The 19,173-nt window shown below is 42.3% G+C and overlaps 1 protein-coding gene across 3 annotated transcripts in view; it reads left to right on the top strand.

Moving 5' to 3' along the window:
• Window positions 1-3,968: 3,968 nt before the first annotated feature.
• The window catches only part of LOC122549125 (frizzled-6-like), a 48,302-nt gene continuing 33,097 nt past the window's right edge, over window positions 3,969-19,173 (top strand). The window contains exons 1-2 of one of the 3 annotated variants that reach the window (XM_043688441.1): window positions 3,969-4,068; window positions 5,416-5,814. In XM_043688441.1, coding sequence (XP_043544376.1) covers window positions 5,626-5,814 — 189 coding nt within the window. In that variant the 5' untranslated portion in view covers window positions 3,969-4,068; window positions 5,416-5,625. Of the gene's footprint in view, window positions 4,069-4,271; window positions 4,661-5,415; window positions 5,815-19,173 lie in introns of those variants that run through there. The other 2 variants (XM_043688440.1, XM_043688439.1) reach the window with 2 other exon arrangements.

Below are 19,173 nucleotides of genomic sequence, written 5' to 3'. Positions count from 1 at the left end.
GAGTCGCGGAGGGAGTGGTCTTTCTGGAACACTGATAGGGGTGGGGAGGGAAATATATCCTTGGTGGTGGGGTCTGTTTGGAGGTGGCGGAAATGATGAAGGTTGATCCGATGTATCTGGATGTTGGTGGAGTGGTAGGTGAGGACTAGTGGGGTTCTATCCTGGTGGCAATTGGAGGGGCTGGGTTCAAGGGCGGAGGAGCGGGAAGTGGAGGAGATGCGGTGGAGAGCATCGTCAACCACGTCTGAGGAGAAATTGCGGTCTTTGAAGAAGGAGGCCCTCTGGGTTGTTCGATATTGGAATTGGTCCTCCTGGGAGCAGATGCGGCGAAGGCGAAGGAATTGGGAATATGGGATGGCATTTTTACAGGGGGCAGGAGGGGAAGAGGTGTAAACTAGTTGGCCGTGGGAGTCAGTCGGTTTATAGTAAATGTCCGTGTTGAGTCGGTCCGAGATAGAGATGGAGAGGTCTAGGAAGGGGAGGGAGGAGTCTGAGACGGTCCAGGTAAATTTGAGGTCGGGGTGGAAGGTGTTAGTAAAGTTGAAGATCTGTTCAACCTCCTCGTGGGAGCACGAGGTAGCGCCGATACAGTCATCAATGTAGCGCAGGAAAAGGTGGGGAATGGTGCCATTGTAGCTGCAGAAGATGGACTGTTCCACATATCCAACGAAGAGGCAGGCATAGCTAGGGCCTATGCGAGTGCCCATGGCTACTCCTTTGGTTTGGAGGAAGTGGGAGGATTGGAAGGAGAAATTGTTAAGAGTGAGGACCAGTTCAGTCAGTCGAAGGAGAGTGTCAGTGGAAGGGTACTGGTTGGTTCGGCGGGAAAGGAAGAAGCGGAGGGCTTTGGGGCCTTCGTGATGGGGGATGGAGGTGTATAGGGACTGGATGTCCTTGGTGAAAATAAGGCGTTAGGGGCCAGGGAAGCGAAAATCATGGAGGAGGTGGAGGGTGTGGGTGGTGTCCCGAACGTGGGTGGGGAGTTCTTGGACTAAGGGGGACAGGACCGTTTCAAGGTATGCAGAAATGAGTTCGGTGGGGCGGAGCAGGCTGAGACAATGGGTCGGCCGGGGCAGTCAGGTTTGTGGATTTTGGGCAGGAGGTAGAAACGGGCGGTACGGGGTTGTGGGACTATAAGGTTGGAGGCGGTGGATGGGAGATCACCTGAGGTGATGAGGTTATGGATGGTCTGGGAGATGATGGTTTGGTGGTGGGAGGAGGAGTCATGGTCAAGAGGGCAGTAGGAGGAGGTGTCCGCGAGCTGGCGTTTAGCCTCAGCAATATAAAGATCAGTGCGCCAAACTACCACCGCGCCTCCCCTGTCTGCCGGTTTGATGGTGAGGATTGATGTAACCAAGCAAAAGCGCCTAGACTTTGAATGGGAACTACAATTGGCTTTATCATTGGGAAATGTGACATGTGGAGCATATGAGTTGAAGGGTATTCCAATTGAAGTGATACCCTTGCCACTCCAATGGAGCTTGGAGAACTCCACTTGAGTGAAGGCAATTGCATAGCTTCACTATGGACATATTCTGAATAGAGGGACTCTAGGTCAGCCCACAAGAAGACCCAAAAAAAAGCCAAGTCTCAGCCAAAGGTTAACATTTTCCACAGGATCCAGGACTGTAAGCCATTGTAGTTGCTGCTGGTATGCCTTATGGGCAAAAGTAGATGCAGAATGAGAAGGCTGGAAAGGAAAGAAGTCATAAAACCAGTACAGTTTGTGGAATGAGCAGCAACCAGTCATACCGATTGTGAAGCCCAACAGGTAGGCTTGTCTTTGTGGGCATTTTAAACAAACGGTAAACCACTTTTTGGAGCTGGATAAATACCCACTCCCTCAGATAGAGGACTTATATGCAAAGTTGGCAGGTGGGCTATGCTTCACAAAGCTAAACATGAGCCATGCATACTTGCAATTGTGGTTAGGTGAGGATTCCTGGAAATATACCATAATTAATATACATAAGGATTTGTACTGAAGATACCTCGGAATTTGAGATGGACACATCAAATGCCGCTGCCTCGACACCTTTGCCATCTGAAGAAGAAAATGAATTTCTTCCAAGGTGTTCTGAGTGCAAGATGCTAATGTGGTAGTGAGTGTAGGAATAGGCAGATAGAACAGATCAATTCAAGACTGAAGAGTTGGAGCAGGAGGGAGGGCTATCAATTCCTAAATCACTGGTTCTATTTGTGGAGAAAGTAGGATCTGTACAAATTTAGTGTGTTCTAGTGAAGTTAGTGAATTAATCTCCACTTAGAGAAGCAAGAATTGATCAAGAATGGTCAGCATAGCTTTGTCAAGGAGACAGTGAGGTCTGCAGATGCTGGAGATCAGAGTTGAGAGTATGTTGCTGGAAAAGCACAGCAGGTCAGGCAGTATCCAAGGAGCAGGAAAATCGACGTCTCGAGCTGGAGCCCTTCATTAGGAATCATTCCTGATGAAGGGCTCCGGTCCGAAACATCGATTTTCCTGCTCCTCAGATGCTGCCTGACTTGCTCTGCTTTTCCAGCAACACACTCTCAACAATAGCTTTGTAAAGGGCAGATGTTGTCTAACAAATTTGATTAAATATGTTGAGGAGGTGAATAGGTCTGTAGGTGAGGGTAGGACAGCTAATGTAGTTTAGGGCGGCATGGTGGCTCAGCAGTTAGTACTGCTGCCTCACAGTGTCAGGGACCCAGGTGCGATTCTGTCTGTTTGCACATTTGTGTCTGTGTGGGTTTTCTCTGGGTGCTCCGGTGCTCCACAGTCCAAAATTGTGCAGGCCAGGTGAATTGGCCATGCTAATTTGCCCATAGTGCTAGGTGCATTAGTCAAAGGGAAATGGGTCTGGGTAGGTTACTCTTCAGAGGACTTGTTGGGCCATAGGGCCTGTTCCCGCACTGTAGGACATCTAATCTACATGGATTCCAGTAAGGCTTTTGACAGTGCCTTGCAAGAGCTCATGAGATCTAGGAAAATTGAATCCAAATTGGCTTTGCGATGGGAAGCAGAGAGTGTTGATTGAAAGGTGTCTGTGTGACTGAAAGTCTGTGTCCAGTGGCATAAAGTAAAGTAATCTAATCTAATCACATCATTCTGTGCTGGGTCCTTTGCTGCTTGTCTAGACATGAGATATAATCAGTAAGTTCACAGATGACACAGAAATCCATGATATATCAAATAGTGAGGAGGCAAGCCTTTAACCAGAAGGCAGTATGGATGGTATGGGCCAAGCACTGGCAAATGGTATGGGCCAAGCACTGGTAATTTAATCTTGAAAACTGTGAGGCAATGCATTTTAAAAGGACGAACAAGGCAAGGAAGTGCACCTTGAATGGTAGGATCTTCAGAAGATCCGGGAGACACTGGCACATCCCTAGCACATAGAAGGCAGCAGGAAAGACATAAACTGGTTGAGAAGATATATGACATACTTGCTTTTATTAAATCAAGGCATTGAAAACAACAGCAAGGAGATTATGATGGAACTGTACATAACATTAGTTAGGCCACAATTGGATTACCGCATGTTGTTTCTGGTCACCACACAGAGAAGGAAGTGATTGCACGAGATGGAGTGCAGAAGAGATTCACAAGGATGTTGCTTGGGCTGGAATTGTTCAGCCATAAAGCGAGACTAAGTTGTTTACCTGAGGGTGGAGGGGGAATCATATTGAAGTGTACAAAACTCTGGGGGGCATAGACAGGGTAGTTTGTGAGAAATATTTCCCCCAATAAAAGTTAATAATTAGGGGCGCAGTTTTAAGGTAAAGAGCAATAGTTTTAGAGATGATTTAAGTTTTTTTTCACTTAGAGCGTTGTCAATATCTGGAAGTTATCATTCCAACAGGTGGGGCTCTCAAAACATTTAAGAATATCTAAATGAGCACTTGAAATGCGATAGGAGACAAGGATCAAGTGCTGGAAAACAGGACTAGAGTAAATGGATGTTTGATGACTGGCGAGGACACAATGAGCTGTAAAAAACTCAGAGGGCGATGGAGGCGGGGCCATGCGGGTCGCGTTGCATTCCCATTCACACAAACCCTGGGCGGCGGGAGGAGGAGGAGCAACAGGTGTGTTGGCGACAACAACAACTGATCCGCGAGGGGGGTGGGGGAAGGGTAAAACCAACTGATCCGCCAGGGGAGGGGGGTAACAACAACAACTGATCCACGAGGGGAGGGGGTAACAACAACAACTGATCCGCGAGGGGAGGGGGGTAACAACAACAACTGATCCGCGAGGGGAGGGGGTAACAACAACAACTGATCCACGAGGGGAGGGGGGTAACAACAACTGGTGAGTGGTTAGGAGGCGCCTCCTCCTCATTTTGAGGACTGTTTGGGAGGATGACGGTTCTGTGCGCAGTTTCTCCCCGGGCCTGGTCGGAGTCGTGGCTTCCTTACCCTCCCTCCCCAAACCCGTCCTGATCCCTCTCTCCCGAGGCGCTAAGGTTTGAGCGGTACTGAGGAGTTGGTGAGGGTTGCCTGTCCAAGCGGGAGCAAAGGGAGCAGCCTCCACCTCTACGCTTTCTGCCAGTGTAGTGTGAGGGGTCGGCATTGTGAATGAAGACTGAGGCATCCAGCGGAATCGTGGTGCTGTCGGGAGAGGTATTTACACGAGGAGTCTAACGCTGTCGGGAGTGGGGAGATCTAGGTGTATCAGGTATTTACTGGAAAGGGAAATCTGGTGCTCTCGCCCTGTAATCGTTCTTATGGGGGTTGGTAAGACTCCCCTTTCCCACTGTTTATTTAGCCATGAAAGGTTTAGGAATTGCGAAATACTTAAGCAATTCCTACTCCTGTCTGATAGATTGTTTTCTTCTCCTTTTGTTAATAATTAGAATCTTTTCATGTATGCTGGGAGAAGTTGTGAGTGAGCTTTGAAGTGTGGAGAAAAGCTGGTGGTATACACCCTTTTGCAAAGTTAACATCAAATGCATTCCTTAAGTGCAAAGGTCAGAGCACTTGCTTTAAAAGAATGCATGTGAAAAATTAAAACTGTGCGGGGGTACGTTATGGAGTTCATTGAAGCTCGTCCTATTGTTAACCATCCACATGTTATCCAGCTGAATTTTTAGTGGCACTATTTTGCTTTCCCAATTTATGTACTTATTTATCTGTCAGTCAATTCCATGCAATTCTCCTTCTTTGAGCAAAGGAATTATTGGCAGTGTTTTAAATGTATCTTTTATTAATTTAAAGATTCACATTTTAGAGTTACATTCGTGGCTTGCCTTGAAATTCCATTTTGCATTCATTCCATATGGCTGCAGCTCTGCCAAAACATTTCCTTCTTCAAAGTGACTTCATGTGAACACTTGTATTTGGAAATGACATCTGCATTAACAAATAAATGATGGTAAATTGTGCTATAGAATTAAAATTATGTACTTTCCTAACTCCATGCTTTTCTTTCAGGACTCAATATTGAATATAATTACTTGAAAAGTACTGTGTTGATGATAAACAGTTTGCACTGATCAGTCCTCTTAAAGCAATTTACCAGCTGAATAACAATGCGATATACAGTGAAGAGTGGATAAAGACTACTACTGTTCTTCATACTTGGAACTGGGGATCAGAGTGTCATTACTTCTGTGACCCCCATTCTTTAATTGCATTCCCACCATGAAAGATTCAACACAAGTCTTTATTTGTTGGTTTGTCCTGCCACTGCTCCATTTGACCCAGAGTCACAGTCATTTCACCTGTGAACCTATAACAATCCACCGGTGTGAAGGTCTGCCATACAACATGACATTTTTTCCAAATAAATTGGATCACTTTGATCAGGACATGGCTGCAATTGCAATGGAGGTATGTCTTATTTATGTTGTTTATATGTATTTCCATATCTACATATCAAAACTGAAGATAAAATAGAATGCAAAAAGAAATGACCAGTTTTTTTTCCATCTGCTTTAATACTTCCTTAAGTGGAGCCATATACTTTGTTTTATAATGCTCACGTGAAAGCATCTTCAGATGTGTTTTTGCATTAAATGTGCTATATGAGTGTTAGTTGTTTTGTTTTTTGCTGCCTAAACTGTAGGTGTCCCTCAGTAGTTCTCGGGCTACCAAGTATAACCAGTGCTGTCTTAAAATTATCAGTTGCAGATTACAAAGTCAACTTTAATTGCAGACAGGTCAGTTCAGGAGGTGCAAATATTATGTCTTAGTGTCAAATGTGGGATTGAAATTTTCATTAGAAGTCATGTGGTACAATATATTTTGAATTTCTGTTCAACCAATGAGTAGTCATTATGAAAGTGTTTCCTCTGGGTATGAAAGTGTTTCCTCCTTAACAGTTTGGTGTTCTTCTGTTCCACCCAAACTAACTGCAGCTGAAAAGTATCACTTTGCTATTGGTCCTCCTCCCCGTATTCCAGATACAAAAGTCTTTGGGTGACTGTTAAAATATTCTTTCCTCCTCTTTTGTGATTCAGTTAGTAACTCCCTTCATTAGAGGCACTGTAAGATAGGATACTCAGTGTGTCAGGGCATCATGCTTGCAAACCATTAACTTTGCCCTGAGTATTAGCTATGTCATCACACAGGTCTGTCCATCTCAATACTTTGAATTCATCATCCTTTCCTTTTGTGAATTTAGGCAGGGGGTTAAAAGCTTTTAAATTTCAATGGTTTGTGAAGGTATCTAATTTTCAAACACCTATGGTGTTCTTGTTTCAGATGAGCTGTTTGCTCGATTCTATGTTGAATAAATCTATTATGAATATTAAAACAGTGCAAGCAGTTGATTAAACTCTGTGATGTTCATAACAGTGTGTATGCATGTCAGCTGTGCTAAACCTAACTAAATGAGCTGTGTAGGAGGACTGTAAGTGATAAGCATATGTACAATTTGCCTATTCATGTGTTAGAATTTAACTTTGAAATTTATTAAAAATTTGCCAAGTGTACCTTTTTTAAAATTAGCATGACACTGTTGGATGAAGTGTTAGAAAATGTCATTTGATTTCAGCATTTAGTATGAATTTTTAATAAATAATGCTAGTTATCACAAGCATTGAGGGCAGCACAGTGCCTTAGTGGTTAGCACTGCAGCCTCACAACACCAGGGACTTGGGTTCAATTCCAGCCTTGGGTAACTGTGTCTATGCAGAGTTTAACTGTGTCTATCCAGAGTCCTGAAGAAGGGCTTATGCCCGAAACTTCGATTCTCCTGTTCCTTGGATGCTGCCTGACCTGCTGCGCTTTTCCAGCAACACATTTTCAGCTCTATGCAGAGTTTGCTCATTCTTTGCATCAGTTTCTGCTGGTGCTCCGGTTTCTGTTCTCAGCGTGCAGTTTAGTTTGGCCATCCTGAATTGCGATGTATTGTCCAGGGATGTGCAGACTAGGTGGATTAGATGGGGGAGGGGTTATGGAGATAGCACAGGGATGCTGGGTCTGGGTGGGATAATCTTTGGAGGGTTGGTGTAGATTTGATGGGCCAAGTAGACTGTCTCTGCACTAGAGGAATTCTGAGTCTATGACAAAAGAACATTTGATGAAAGGTCTCATAATAGACCTGTTACCTAAACTTGAGATTAAGGAGCAGTAGCAGCGTGGAAAAGAAATTGGCTAAAAGGCAGAAAGCAATTTTGAAGGGTTGTTTGACGCATTGGAGGAAATCCTTCGGGAAATGGTATTCAGACATTTACAGTCTTTGCATATTAATGAGCTGGACTTGATTTACAGGGCACAACAGATGCTTGGATTTGTACAGTTTCAGCAACACTCGAAGTTCAGTACCATCTAGAATAAAGCAGCTCACTTGACTGGCACCACAACTACCACCTACAACATTCTCTCCCTCCACCATTGATGCAGCAGTGTCTCCAAGATACTCTGCAAGAACTCACCAAAGCTTTTTTGGCATGACCTTCTAAATCCGTGACCACCTACATCCTCAAAGAGCAAGAGCAGAAAGTGCATAGGAACACTACCACCAGTAAGCTCTCCTTCAAGCCATGCACCATCCTGACTTAAAGCTATATTATTGTTAATTACTGTCATTGGGTTAAAATTTCTTGAAATACCTGCCCAATTATACTGCGGTAGCTCAACATCATCATCTCCAGGCCATTGGGGATGGGCAGTAACTTTTAAAAAGACATTCTTTAGCAGTTAAAGTTTGCAGATAAATGAAACTCAGAAAAACGTAATAATCAGTGAGGAACGCAGTCTTCACGGTGACATATACTGATAAATTGGACAGAAGCACAAGAGGTATGTGTGCAGCTATGCACTTTGGTAGAAAGAATATGGAGAGGCCATTGAGAGTGAATTGTACCATTTACTGTAAATTGCTGCAGGAACAGATAGTGTATATACATAAATCTTTGTAAGTAGTCTAGCAAATTGATATGACTTTGGAAAAAGCGTATAGAATCTTTGGCTTTGCAAACTGGCAAGGAAGATGTACTTTTAATCAAAGACTGGTTAGTCCTCAGTTGGAATGTTTGATCTAAATCTGGTCACCACACTTTGGGGAGTATGTTATGGCCTGAGAGTGATTAAAAGAGGTGCTGTTTTGGAATAGTATCAGGAATATCAGACTGCACTGTGAGTTCTAGAAAGCTGAAGTTGTTCTCCAGTGGGGCAGACAAGGTTAAATCAGAATTTTATAGAGGTGTACAAAATCGTGAGATGTCTTGACAGTATAAATTGTCTCCATTAAGAACAAGAGTACATATTTGAAGTAATTGGCTGGATATGCAGACAGGAGGTGAAGGGGATTTTTTAGCTGTGAGTCAAGATACACAATGGACTTTCTGAAAGTGTGTTGGAAGGAAATATGATAATTTTCAAAATAAATAATTGCTAAGAAATATTTTCATGAGAAATTGTATCCATCCAGTTCGTGACTGCAGTTTAAGATTCACTTCCTTGGAAAGCTGACCGAAGCACAGTGAGCTGAATGGCATCCTTTCTTTGCTATGTCATTCTCTATGTGACACCTGATTGGAACTCCAATGTATCAAAGATGAAAAAGCAGCTGAACATGTCAGGAACCCACTAACAAACAAAACCAGGTAGAATGTAAATTCTCAATTAAGAAGCAGAGAAGAAAAAGGGAACACAACAAATTCATTTGCAAAGACTTTTTAAATAAGTTTTCTTAATTCCCTGAGTTTCAAGTGTTTAACATAGAAACATAGAAAATAAGAGCAGGAGTAGGCCATTTGGCCCTCCAAGCCTGCTCCATTTTTCAACATGATCATGACTGATCATCAAACTGTTCTTACTTTCACCCCAACACATTTGATCCTTTTGGCCTTCAGAATAAACTCCTTCTGGAGAAGATTCATTGTTTTGACCTCAACTGCTTTCTGTGACAGAATTCTAGAAGCTCACCACTGTTTAGGTGAAGAAATGTCTCCTCGTCTCAATCCTGAGAGGCCTCCCCCATCTACTTAGTTTGTGACCCCTGGCTCTGGACTCTCCAGACATCAGCAAAATCCTTTCTGTATTTAAACCTGTCTGGTTCTGTTAGAATTTTGTAGGGTCCTTTGAACTCCCATGAATATAATCCAGTTTCTCTTCATATGTCAGTCGTACTGGCAATAAGTATGATGAAAGGCTGTGCTGAGCTCCCTCCATAGTTATAACATCCTTCCTCTGACATTCCCTGTACCCAATTACTGTTCCTATGAAGGCCAACATACCATTTGCTGCTTTCACCACCTGCTGCACCTGTATGCTTGCTTTCACCAACTAGACACGCAGGTCTTATTGAATTCTTCCTTTTCCAATCAATCAGCATTCAGATAATAAGCAGTTCAGAAATTATTCTGTAAATGCACAAAAAATTTGAGTAATTCATAAAATAATCTTTCTGAAAATCAATCTAGTCAGTTTTGTTACTGTAGGGCCTACTATCTCTTTCTCTCTCAGCCTGGAAATTGAATTCTGTTCCTTTTATGGTGTTTGCTTTGTTCAGTCTACCTTCCTGCCATACCTCTGAACATGTGGCACATAAATATATATCTATAACCTACTACAAACTTTTAGAATGGCTGCATTTGTTTCATATTTGGCAGACAGCACAAACAATAGAAATGTAAAATTAAAGTGGAAAATTCTGAAAGGATTGTACCATTATTCCATTATTTAAAATTCTTAAGTAAAACCATTAGCTAAGCCTGAATCGTGCAGAGGTATTTGGTTGTGAATTATGCAATTTAAGTATTTTCTTCAGTTTTCTAATTATTGTGCTTCCAATTTGTGAACTTTTTTTATGACACTCTGCTGAATTTAGAGGTGCCAGTGTTGGACTTGGGTGTACAAAGTTTAAAAATCACACCACACCAGGTTATAGTCCAATAGGTTTATTTGGAAGCACTAGCTTTTGGAGCACTGCTCCTTCATCAGGCGGTTTGGAAACTAGTGCTTCCAAATAAACCTGTTGGATTATAAACTAGCGTTGTGTGATTTTTAACTGTTTAAAATGTGAGTAAGGAGCTCCGAAGACTCATCTCCCTTTGTGAACTTCAGAATAGAAAAGCATTGTAATATTGAAAAGTTTTATTTTATCTGCTAACCAAGAAATCTTTGAAAAGAAAGCTATAATTTTACTTATCCAGCTGACTCATTTGTCTTGGTGACATACTTGTGGAAGGCTAGGCCAGGCTGTTGTCAGAGGAAATCAAAGATGTCTTATCTTCCTTTTAGCAAATAAACTTTGTTTCAAGTTTGCTGTGTGATCTCAGTGACCAGTAAGTGCTAGATTTCCAGCTGCTTGTTTCACTCCATGTGACTTTTCTTGAGGATAGAGCACAAATCCTCACTATATAGGAATCTCTTGTGTCTATATATTTAAATATATTAGAAAGCATATGAATATTGGAGTGGACCATTGACTGCCTTCTAGTACACATGCAATTTCCATTTTGTGCCGTACACCCCCAAATGTACATGTGGAATCTGGGAATGATAGAATCTCCATTGGGCAGAATGATTCTTGTCATGGTTTCTAATTTGAATGTGGAAAAATAAATGAAAGACATGTTTAAACAATGAAAACTTGGACCATTCTCAACATTAATCACAGTCTTTTCATTTGTATCCAACTTTCAAATCACACAAAAATTGAGGAAACTGCATCTCCATTTAATGAATAAGAGTCTGGTTTGTGAAGATGAAGCACAAGCATCACCACAGCAAGCCATGTGACAAATTTCAGCTAGATTGTGAAGTTGAGCCTGTATAATGTTTGCTATTCTATACATTTATGGTGATTTTTAATATCCACCAAGGTAAGGGCGAGGACCCAAATAATACACAGAGGAACCTTGATTTTCCGGCATTCGATTATCCGAAATTTTGGAATATCTGGCAAGATCACAAGGTTTTGATGCTTGGCTAAACAGTGTTATCTGGCATTTGATTATCCAAACATTCGATTATCTGACAAAATACTCCGCGCTTGTGTCATTTGGATAATCAAGATTTCTCTGAAAAGTAAGAATGTTATAACTGTTATAACAATTGACACCTCTCTTTTGAACAATTTGCTACTGCAATCAGATTTGTTCAAGCCTGTGAGCATTTCAACTCAAGAGTTCTTGTACTGTCAGAATATTTGACCATCTGTCTTAAGGATTTCCAGAATTATGATCCAGATAGTTATTTGGCATTCCTGAAACCTTCAAGAATGTAGTTTTTATCAGGTAAATATCCTGTGTTCCTAAAACATTTTAAAGGCATTGGGCAAGTGATGATCATGAAACTTTGTTGATTACTGGCAAAGCTCAACCAGTTTGCTACTGTCCTTTTTTTTTAAGGAGGAAAATTGTTGACCTTGCCTTGTCTGGTCTAGCCTAGATCTAATGTGGTTGATACTTAAATGCCCTCTGGGCAATTAGGGTTGGGTGATAATTGTTGGCCTAGCTTGCAATACATATATCCTGTGAAAAAATATTAAAGGAGTTACACTCACTGGAGGAGGAGGAGGCTCTATAGATACGCTCATTCTCAATAAAGGGGGAAATATTGAGGACTGCAGATGCTGGAGAGTCTGTCGATAAAGTGTGGCACTGGAAAAAGCACAACAGGTCAGGCAGCATCCAAGAAACAGGAGAGTCGAAGTTTCAGGTAGGATCTTTATCAGGACTGGTGAGGGGGAAGGGGGCTGAGAAATAAATAGGGAGAAAGGGGATGGGGCTGAGGGAAAGCTAGATCAGATGGCGATTGTTGGATGCAAGTAGGAGGCGATTGTGATAGGTCGGTGGGAAGGAAGATGGACAGGTTGGTCAGGTCAAGAGGGTGGTGTTGAATCAACGGCCCACTTCCCCCCTCCCCAGTCCTGATGAAAGGCCTGCCAGAAATGTGAACTCTCCTGCTCTTCCTCCCCCACCCTACCACCTCACCTCCGTCGAAGGCCCCAAATGATCCTTCCACATCTGGCAGAGATTTGTCTGCACCTCCAAATGTCTCATCTACTGTGTCTGTTGTTCTTGATGTGGTGTCCTCTACATTGGGAAGACAGGATGACAACTATTGGAATGTTTCATAGGACATCTTTGGGACACCTGCACCAACCAAGCTCATCGCCCCATGGCTGAACACATCAACTCCCCCTCCCACTCCGCCAAGGACATGCAAGTACTGGGCCACCTCCACCACCAAATCCTAGCCACCCGATAACTAGAGGAAGAACACATTCATCTTCTGCCTTGGGACCCTCGAAGCACACAGGATCAATGTCAATTTCATCAGTGTCTTCATCTCCCCTCCCACTACCTTATCCTAGATCCAACCCTCCAACTCAGCACCGCTTTCTTGAACTGTCCTACCTGTCCAATTTCCTTCCCAAATATCCGCTCCACCCTCCACTCCAGCCTAATACCATCACCCCTCCAGCTTCATCCACATATCGCATTCCCAGAAAGCTTGCCCTGCCCCTCCCCAGCCCCACGTCCCTCCCATTTATCTCTCAGCCCCCTTAGTCCCCCCACGCCCCTACATTCCTGATGAAGAGCTTATGCTCGCAACACCAACTCCTCCTCCTCGGTTGCTACTGACCAGCTGTGCTTTTCCATTCTATTAGACAAATGCCAGCTGGAACTGCAATTTCTGGAGCACTAATCTTCAGTATTATTGTTGAAATGTTGTCAGGACCTATAACTGTTGTAGCATCCAGTGCCTCCAACCATTTCTTGATATCACGTAGATTCAATCAAATTTGGCTGATGACTGGCATTTATGATGCTACGGAATTTTGAAGGAGTCAGAGTTATATCATCCACTTGTCACTTCTGGCTAAAAATGTGCAATTGTTTCAGCCTTATATTTTGCACTGAAGGGCTGGGCTCCCCCTTCATTGCGTTGATAAAGTGTGGCGCTGGAAAAAGCACAGCTAGTCAGTAGCAACCGAGGAGGAGGAGTTGGTGTTGCGAGCATAAGCTCTTCATCAGGAATGTAGGGGCGTGGGGGGACTAAGGGAGCTGGCACATAAGAAATGATAAGAAAAGAGGTCACTAATCTCGGCTCCAGGACAACAGGACCCCACACCATCAACATCCTGGGTGATGCCTCAATGATGGTGGATGATGGTGAGGAGGTGCTTTTGGATTAAAATTTAAAAGTTGCATAGTTATTAAAAAAAACCCTTGAAGGTAAACTTGCAAGTAATATCAAGATGGATAGCAAGAGCTTCCTTAAATGTATAAAACATATTGAATGTATGATTCTTGATCAGTTGGGGAATGAAGAGTTATGGGAGAAACACAGAAAAGTAGAAATGAGGAATTAGATCAGCCACAATCCTTTTGAATAGTGGAGTAAGTTTGAGGAGCTGAACAGCCTACTCCAATTCCTATTCCTATTGGAAGAGAGAGGTCAAAGTGAGCATGGGTCCCTTGAAGAATGAGGCTGGGAAAATAATAATGGGGAATGAGAAAATGGCAGAGAAAATCAATAAATGCTTTGTAGCAGTCTTCACAGAAGACACCACTAGCGTTCAAAAATACTTAAAATACAAAAAATGAGGAGGGAAATAAATACAAAAGCTATTTCCTAACAAAAAGTACGAGGGGAACTAAACGTCCCCAAGACCTGATGGAATGCATCCTTTATTTGAAAAGGGAAGATTAAAATAGTTAACTTTAGATCAGTTAACTTATCTGTTATTGTGAAAATGTTAGACTCTATTATAGGTGTTATAATAGCACAACATTTAGAAATCTGTTATAAATCAAGGAGAGTCAATATGGCTTCATAAAAGGGAAATTTATTAAAATGCCTTGAGATAACAAAGAGGACAGATAAAGGGGAAGCAGTGGATGTAATGAATTTGGGTTTCCTGAAGCCATTTGATAAGGTACCATGTGTTATAAATTAAGAGCTCATGATGTTGGAGGTAGGATATTAGCATGGATAGGGATTGGCTAACTAATAGAAGATAAAGTTGGATAAATGGATATTTTCAGATTTAACTTGAGCAATATTAGTTGTTTGAGGAAACTGAATGCACTACAGCTATATTTGCAGATGACACAAATAGAGGAAGGAAGGCAAGTGGTGAGGGCGACAGAGTCAGCAGAAAGATATAGGCAGGTTAGGAGAGTGGGCAAATAGGTGGCAAATGAAATATAATGTAGGAAAATGTGAAGTTATGCACTTTGGGGAAGAACAAAAGAATTTTCTTTAAATGAGAAAAAAACTACAGAAAGCTATATGTCAGAGGGACTTGGGAGTCCTCGTGCATAAATTGCAAACAAAAATTTAGAATTCTTGCAGTGTAGAAGCAAATCATCAGGCCCATTGAGTCCACACCGACCCTCTGAAGAGCATCCCACCCAGACCCACCTCCTAACCATATCCCTATAACCCTGCATTTCCCATGAATAATCCAATTAGCCTGCACATCCCTGGAAACTATTGGCAATTTAGCATTGCCCATCCACCTACTCTGCACATCTTTGGACTGTGGGAGGAAATCTGTGCACCCGGAAGAAACCTACGCTGGTGAATTGAACCCAGGTATCTATTTCTGTGAGACAACAGTGCTAATCACTGAGCCACTGTGCTGCCCTACACTCACCTCTGCTCCTTGACTCTCTTGAAGTTCTGGTAAACTGCTGGTGTCATCCACTGTGAAGACTAATGCAAACTATCTATTTAATTTTGCTGCTATTTCTTTGTTCCCCATTTCTTCATGGCCAGCCTCATTTTCCAGCGATCCAATGTCTCCTCTTGCCTCTTTTTTTACCTTTTTCTGTATCTAAAAAACCTCTTGCAATCTTCTTTTATATTACCAGCTAGTTCACACTTGTTATTTCATGTTCTCCCTACTTATTGCTTTTTTTATTTGTCCTCTGCTGGTTTTTAAAAGGCTTTCCAATCCTCTGGCTTCCTACAAATCTTCATCACATTATCTGTTTTTTTTGCTTTTATTCTATCCCTTTGTCTTCCTCCCTTTAGTATGATTCTTCTTCCTCTGGATGAATTTCTTCTGTGCCTCCCAAATTGCCCATAGAAACCCTTGCCATTGCTGCTCCGCTTTCTTCCTTGCTAAGCTCGATTTCCAACCAACTCTCACCAGCTCCTGCCTCATGACTTTAGTCACCAATTAGTCAATTATGATACCGTTACATCTGATTCCAGCTTCTCCCTCTTAAACTGAAGTGTGAAGTTTATCATATCACTTCCCTCTATGGGCTCCTTCACCTTAAGGTCTGTAACCAAGTCTGCACATCACCAAATCCAGAATTGTATGTTCCCTAGTATGCTGTACCACAAGCTGCTCCAAAATAACCATCTCGTAGATGTTCCACAAATTCCTTTTTCTGGGATCCAGTATCAATCTGATTTTCCCAGACCACCTGAATCCCACGTGATTATTGTAATAATAGCTTTTCTTACATGCCTTTTCTATTTCCTGATTTATTTTCTGCCCCACTACTGATAGGAAGCCTGCCCATAATTCCCATCAGGGTCTTTTTTCCCTTTGCAGTTCCTCAACTCTACCTACATAGATTTTACACCTTCTGACTACTTCTTGCTATCAATTTAATATTTTTTTTACTAACCCCATCCCATCTGCCCCGCTGCCTATCCTTTAGATAGGATGTATATACTTGGATATTTAGTTCCGAGCCCTAATCTCCTTGCAGCTGCTGCCCCTGAGATACCCACAAAATTATACCCTCTAATTTAAACCTGCATTTGAAGCTCATTTACCTTGTTGCGTATACTGCATGTGTTTAAGTATAGCACCCTCAAGTCCTGTGTTGACCATCCCCTTCTCATGGTTTTCCTCTTATCTGCTGTACTTAAAGATTCCTGATCCTGTTAGTACACCTGTTCTGTTACTTGTTGTAGAAACTTTAATAGCCTCTCCTGATCTCTCCCCACTTTAAACTGGTTAAAATCCTTATGTTCACCCTACTTAGAATTTCACTAGAATCCTGGTCCCAGATTGATTCGGGTAGAATGTGTCGTAATGGTCCAGCTCCTTCCTATCTCAATGTTGATGCAAAAGCCCCACAAAATGCAACCCCGCTTTCCCACACCACCCCTTTAGCCATGTGTTTACTTTCCTTCTTATTTGTTTGTCAATTTGCACAAGGTTCAGGTAATAATCCTGAGATTGCAGTCTTTAATGTCCATTTGAACAAACTTTGTTCCTATTCCAGGATGGTCGAGTGGTATTATCACTGGACAGTTAATCCTCACGCCTAGGTAATGTTCTGGGAATCCTGGTTCAAATCCTTCGATAGCAGATTGTGGAATTTGAATTCTTGTTAAAAAATTTGGAATAAAGAGTAGAATGATGACCAAGAATCCATTATTGATTGTTGGAGAAACCTATTTAGTTCACTAATATCCTTTAAGGAAGGAAATTGCTGTCCTTATGTGGTCTAGCCTAAATATGACTTCAGACCAACGCTTATCTGCCAGGTGGGAACTAAGGATGGGTAATAAATGCTGGCCTAGCCAGCAACACCCACATCCCATGAATGAATATATTAAAAAAAATTCTCCAAAGGGGACCTTTTGCCTATATTGTTGGTGCCAATATGGACTACAAAAACTGGATCCTGCTCCTCACTCTCCAGTATCCTTTCAAGCCAACTTGAAATATCCTTTACCTTGGTACCAGGTAGGCAACACACCATGTGGGACTCTCAATCCTGCGCTTGAAAGGATGCTACCTGTCCCTGTAATTACAAAATCCCCTACTACTTCCACTTTTCTTTGTGCTCCTCCCCAGCTTGAATGGCTTTCTGGACCATGGCGCAGTGATCAGTTTGACCATCCTCCAGGCAGATTCTTTCTTCATCCACACAGGGAACAAGCTCAGGATCTAAGGCTCCTCCAATGCCATGTTCAGCATCTCTCTACCTCATTTGTTGTTACACCATCCTGTTCCTGAACAGTGTCCAAATTTGAAATATTTAAACTATGAGGTGTATCTGTCAGTAACACAGTATTAAGATAATTCTCTCCCTCCCAGATGTGCCAGTATCTGATGCTCAGATTCCAGCTCATCAGCTCAGAGCTGAAGTTCCTCAAGCTGCAGACACTGCTGATGTCATGGTGGCTTGCAATGGAATCCACCAGCTCCCATGTCATGCAAGAGCAGCATTTCGCCAGTACTGCCATTTCTAATGTAGTTAATTAAGGTTTATTCTATTTGTTTAAAAAATTTTCAGTCCTTAAATTAATGTATTCCTTTCTAAATCTACTAATATTCACTACTATGAAGAGGCCTAAAGAAGGGTCACTGGTTTGCCAGACTTGAGTTTTTCCAACAAATTCTGTTTTTGTTTCTGATTTCTAGCATACGCAGTTGTTTTGTTTTTTTTTCTCTACCTACTGTTTAAGGTGAGTCTCTACTGTAACTCCTGTATCAGCTACAGCTTCTGTGATGTCATTTTTTGCTGCTGGTGCTGCCCTTCCCCTACTCGTGCAAGTCTGGACATATTCAATGCTCCTTCTCAAAATGCATCATGGTGACAACAACTATGAGGACCTCTGCAAGTAATGGGGAATGGAAATTGAATGTTGGCAATTATTGCAAATGCGGTGGAGTATAAAACAGGAATGTCTTACTGAGGCACTAGATCACAAATGGAATACTGTGAAGAGTTTTGGGTCCCTTTATCTGTTGTTATTTGAAGGGGATTAAGTAATGAAATCAGACATCATTTCGATCTGAGTAAACTTGTAACATTAAAAATATTCCCTTTATTCCAATTTGGCAGGAGGATTGATACTCCAGATCAAGATTGACCCCTTTCAATCATGATTTGTTCCTAGCTGAGAAAATCAGGTGAAACAGACAGCCATGCTGTAGCACAGAGCGTCTTCCAGCATATGATCAGGTTTCAGAAACTATGCTGCCCAAGTTTTCTTCAGTTAATTCCTGCCCTAACTTGATACGGGTTAAAATCTGAGCAACAGTATTAAAATGTACCAACATTGTCACTATATTGTGGGCAGAAATGTAATCTACACATAATTACTCCCTGGACATCCCCCTACTTCAGTTAATGTGATGCATATAACTCCTCAGATTCTGTGCCCTGGGAATACACAGAGGGGATATTTGAGAGATTTAGAGAGAATGAGAGACCTTGGATAATTCTTGAAGATAGCAGGACAAATAGATAAGGTGCTTAAGAAAGATTCGGAATGCTTTCCTTTCTTGAATGAAGTCAGAGAGTCATAGAGATGTACAGCATGGAAACAGACCCTTCGGTCCAACCTGTCCACGCCGACCAGATATCCCAACCCAACCTAGTCCCACCTGCCAGCACCCGGCCCATATACCTCCAAGCCCTTCCTATTCATATAGCCATCCAAATGCCTCTTAAATGTTGCAATTGTACCAGTCTCCACCACTTCATCTGGCAACTCATTCCATACATGTACCACCCTCTGCGTGAAAAAGTTGCTCCTTGGGTCTCTTTTATATCTTTCCCCTCTCACGCTAAACCTATGCCCTCTAGTTCTGGACTCCCCTATCCCAGGGAAAAGACTTTGTCTATTTATCCTATCCATGCCCCTCATAATTTTGTAAACCTCTATAAGGTCATCCCTCAGCCTCCAACGCTCCAGGGAAAACAGCCCCAGCCTGTTCAGCCTCTCCCCATAGCTCAAATCCTCCAACCCTGGCAACATCCTTGTAAATCTTTTCTGAACCCTTTCAAGTTTCACAACATC

The sequence above is a fragment of the Chiloscyllium plagiosum genome, chromosome 4 (assembly GCF_004010195.1).
Source record: "Chiloscyllium plagiosum isolate BGI_BamShark_2017 chromosome 4, ASM401019v2, whole genome shotgun sequence".
Classification (NCBI taxonomy): domain Eukaryota; kingdom Metazoa; phylum Chordata; class Chondrichthyes; order Orectolobiformes; family Hemiscylliidae; genus Chiloscyllium; species Chiloscyllium plagiosum.
This window is presented reverse-complemented; position numbering and strand designations above follow the sequence as displayed.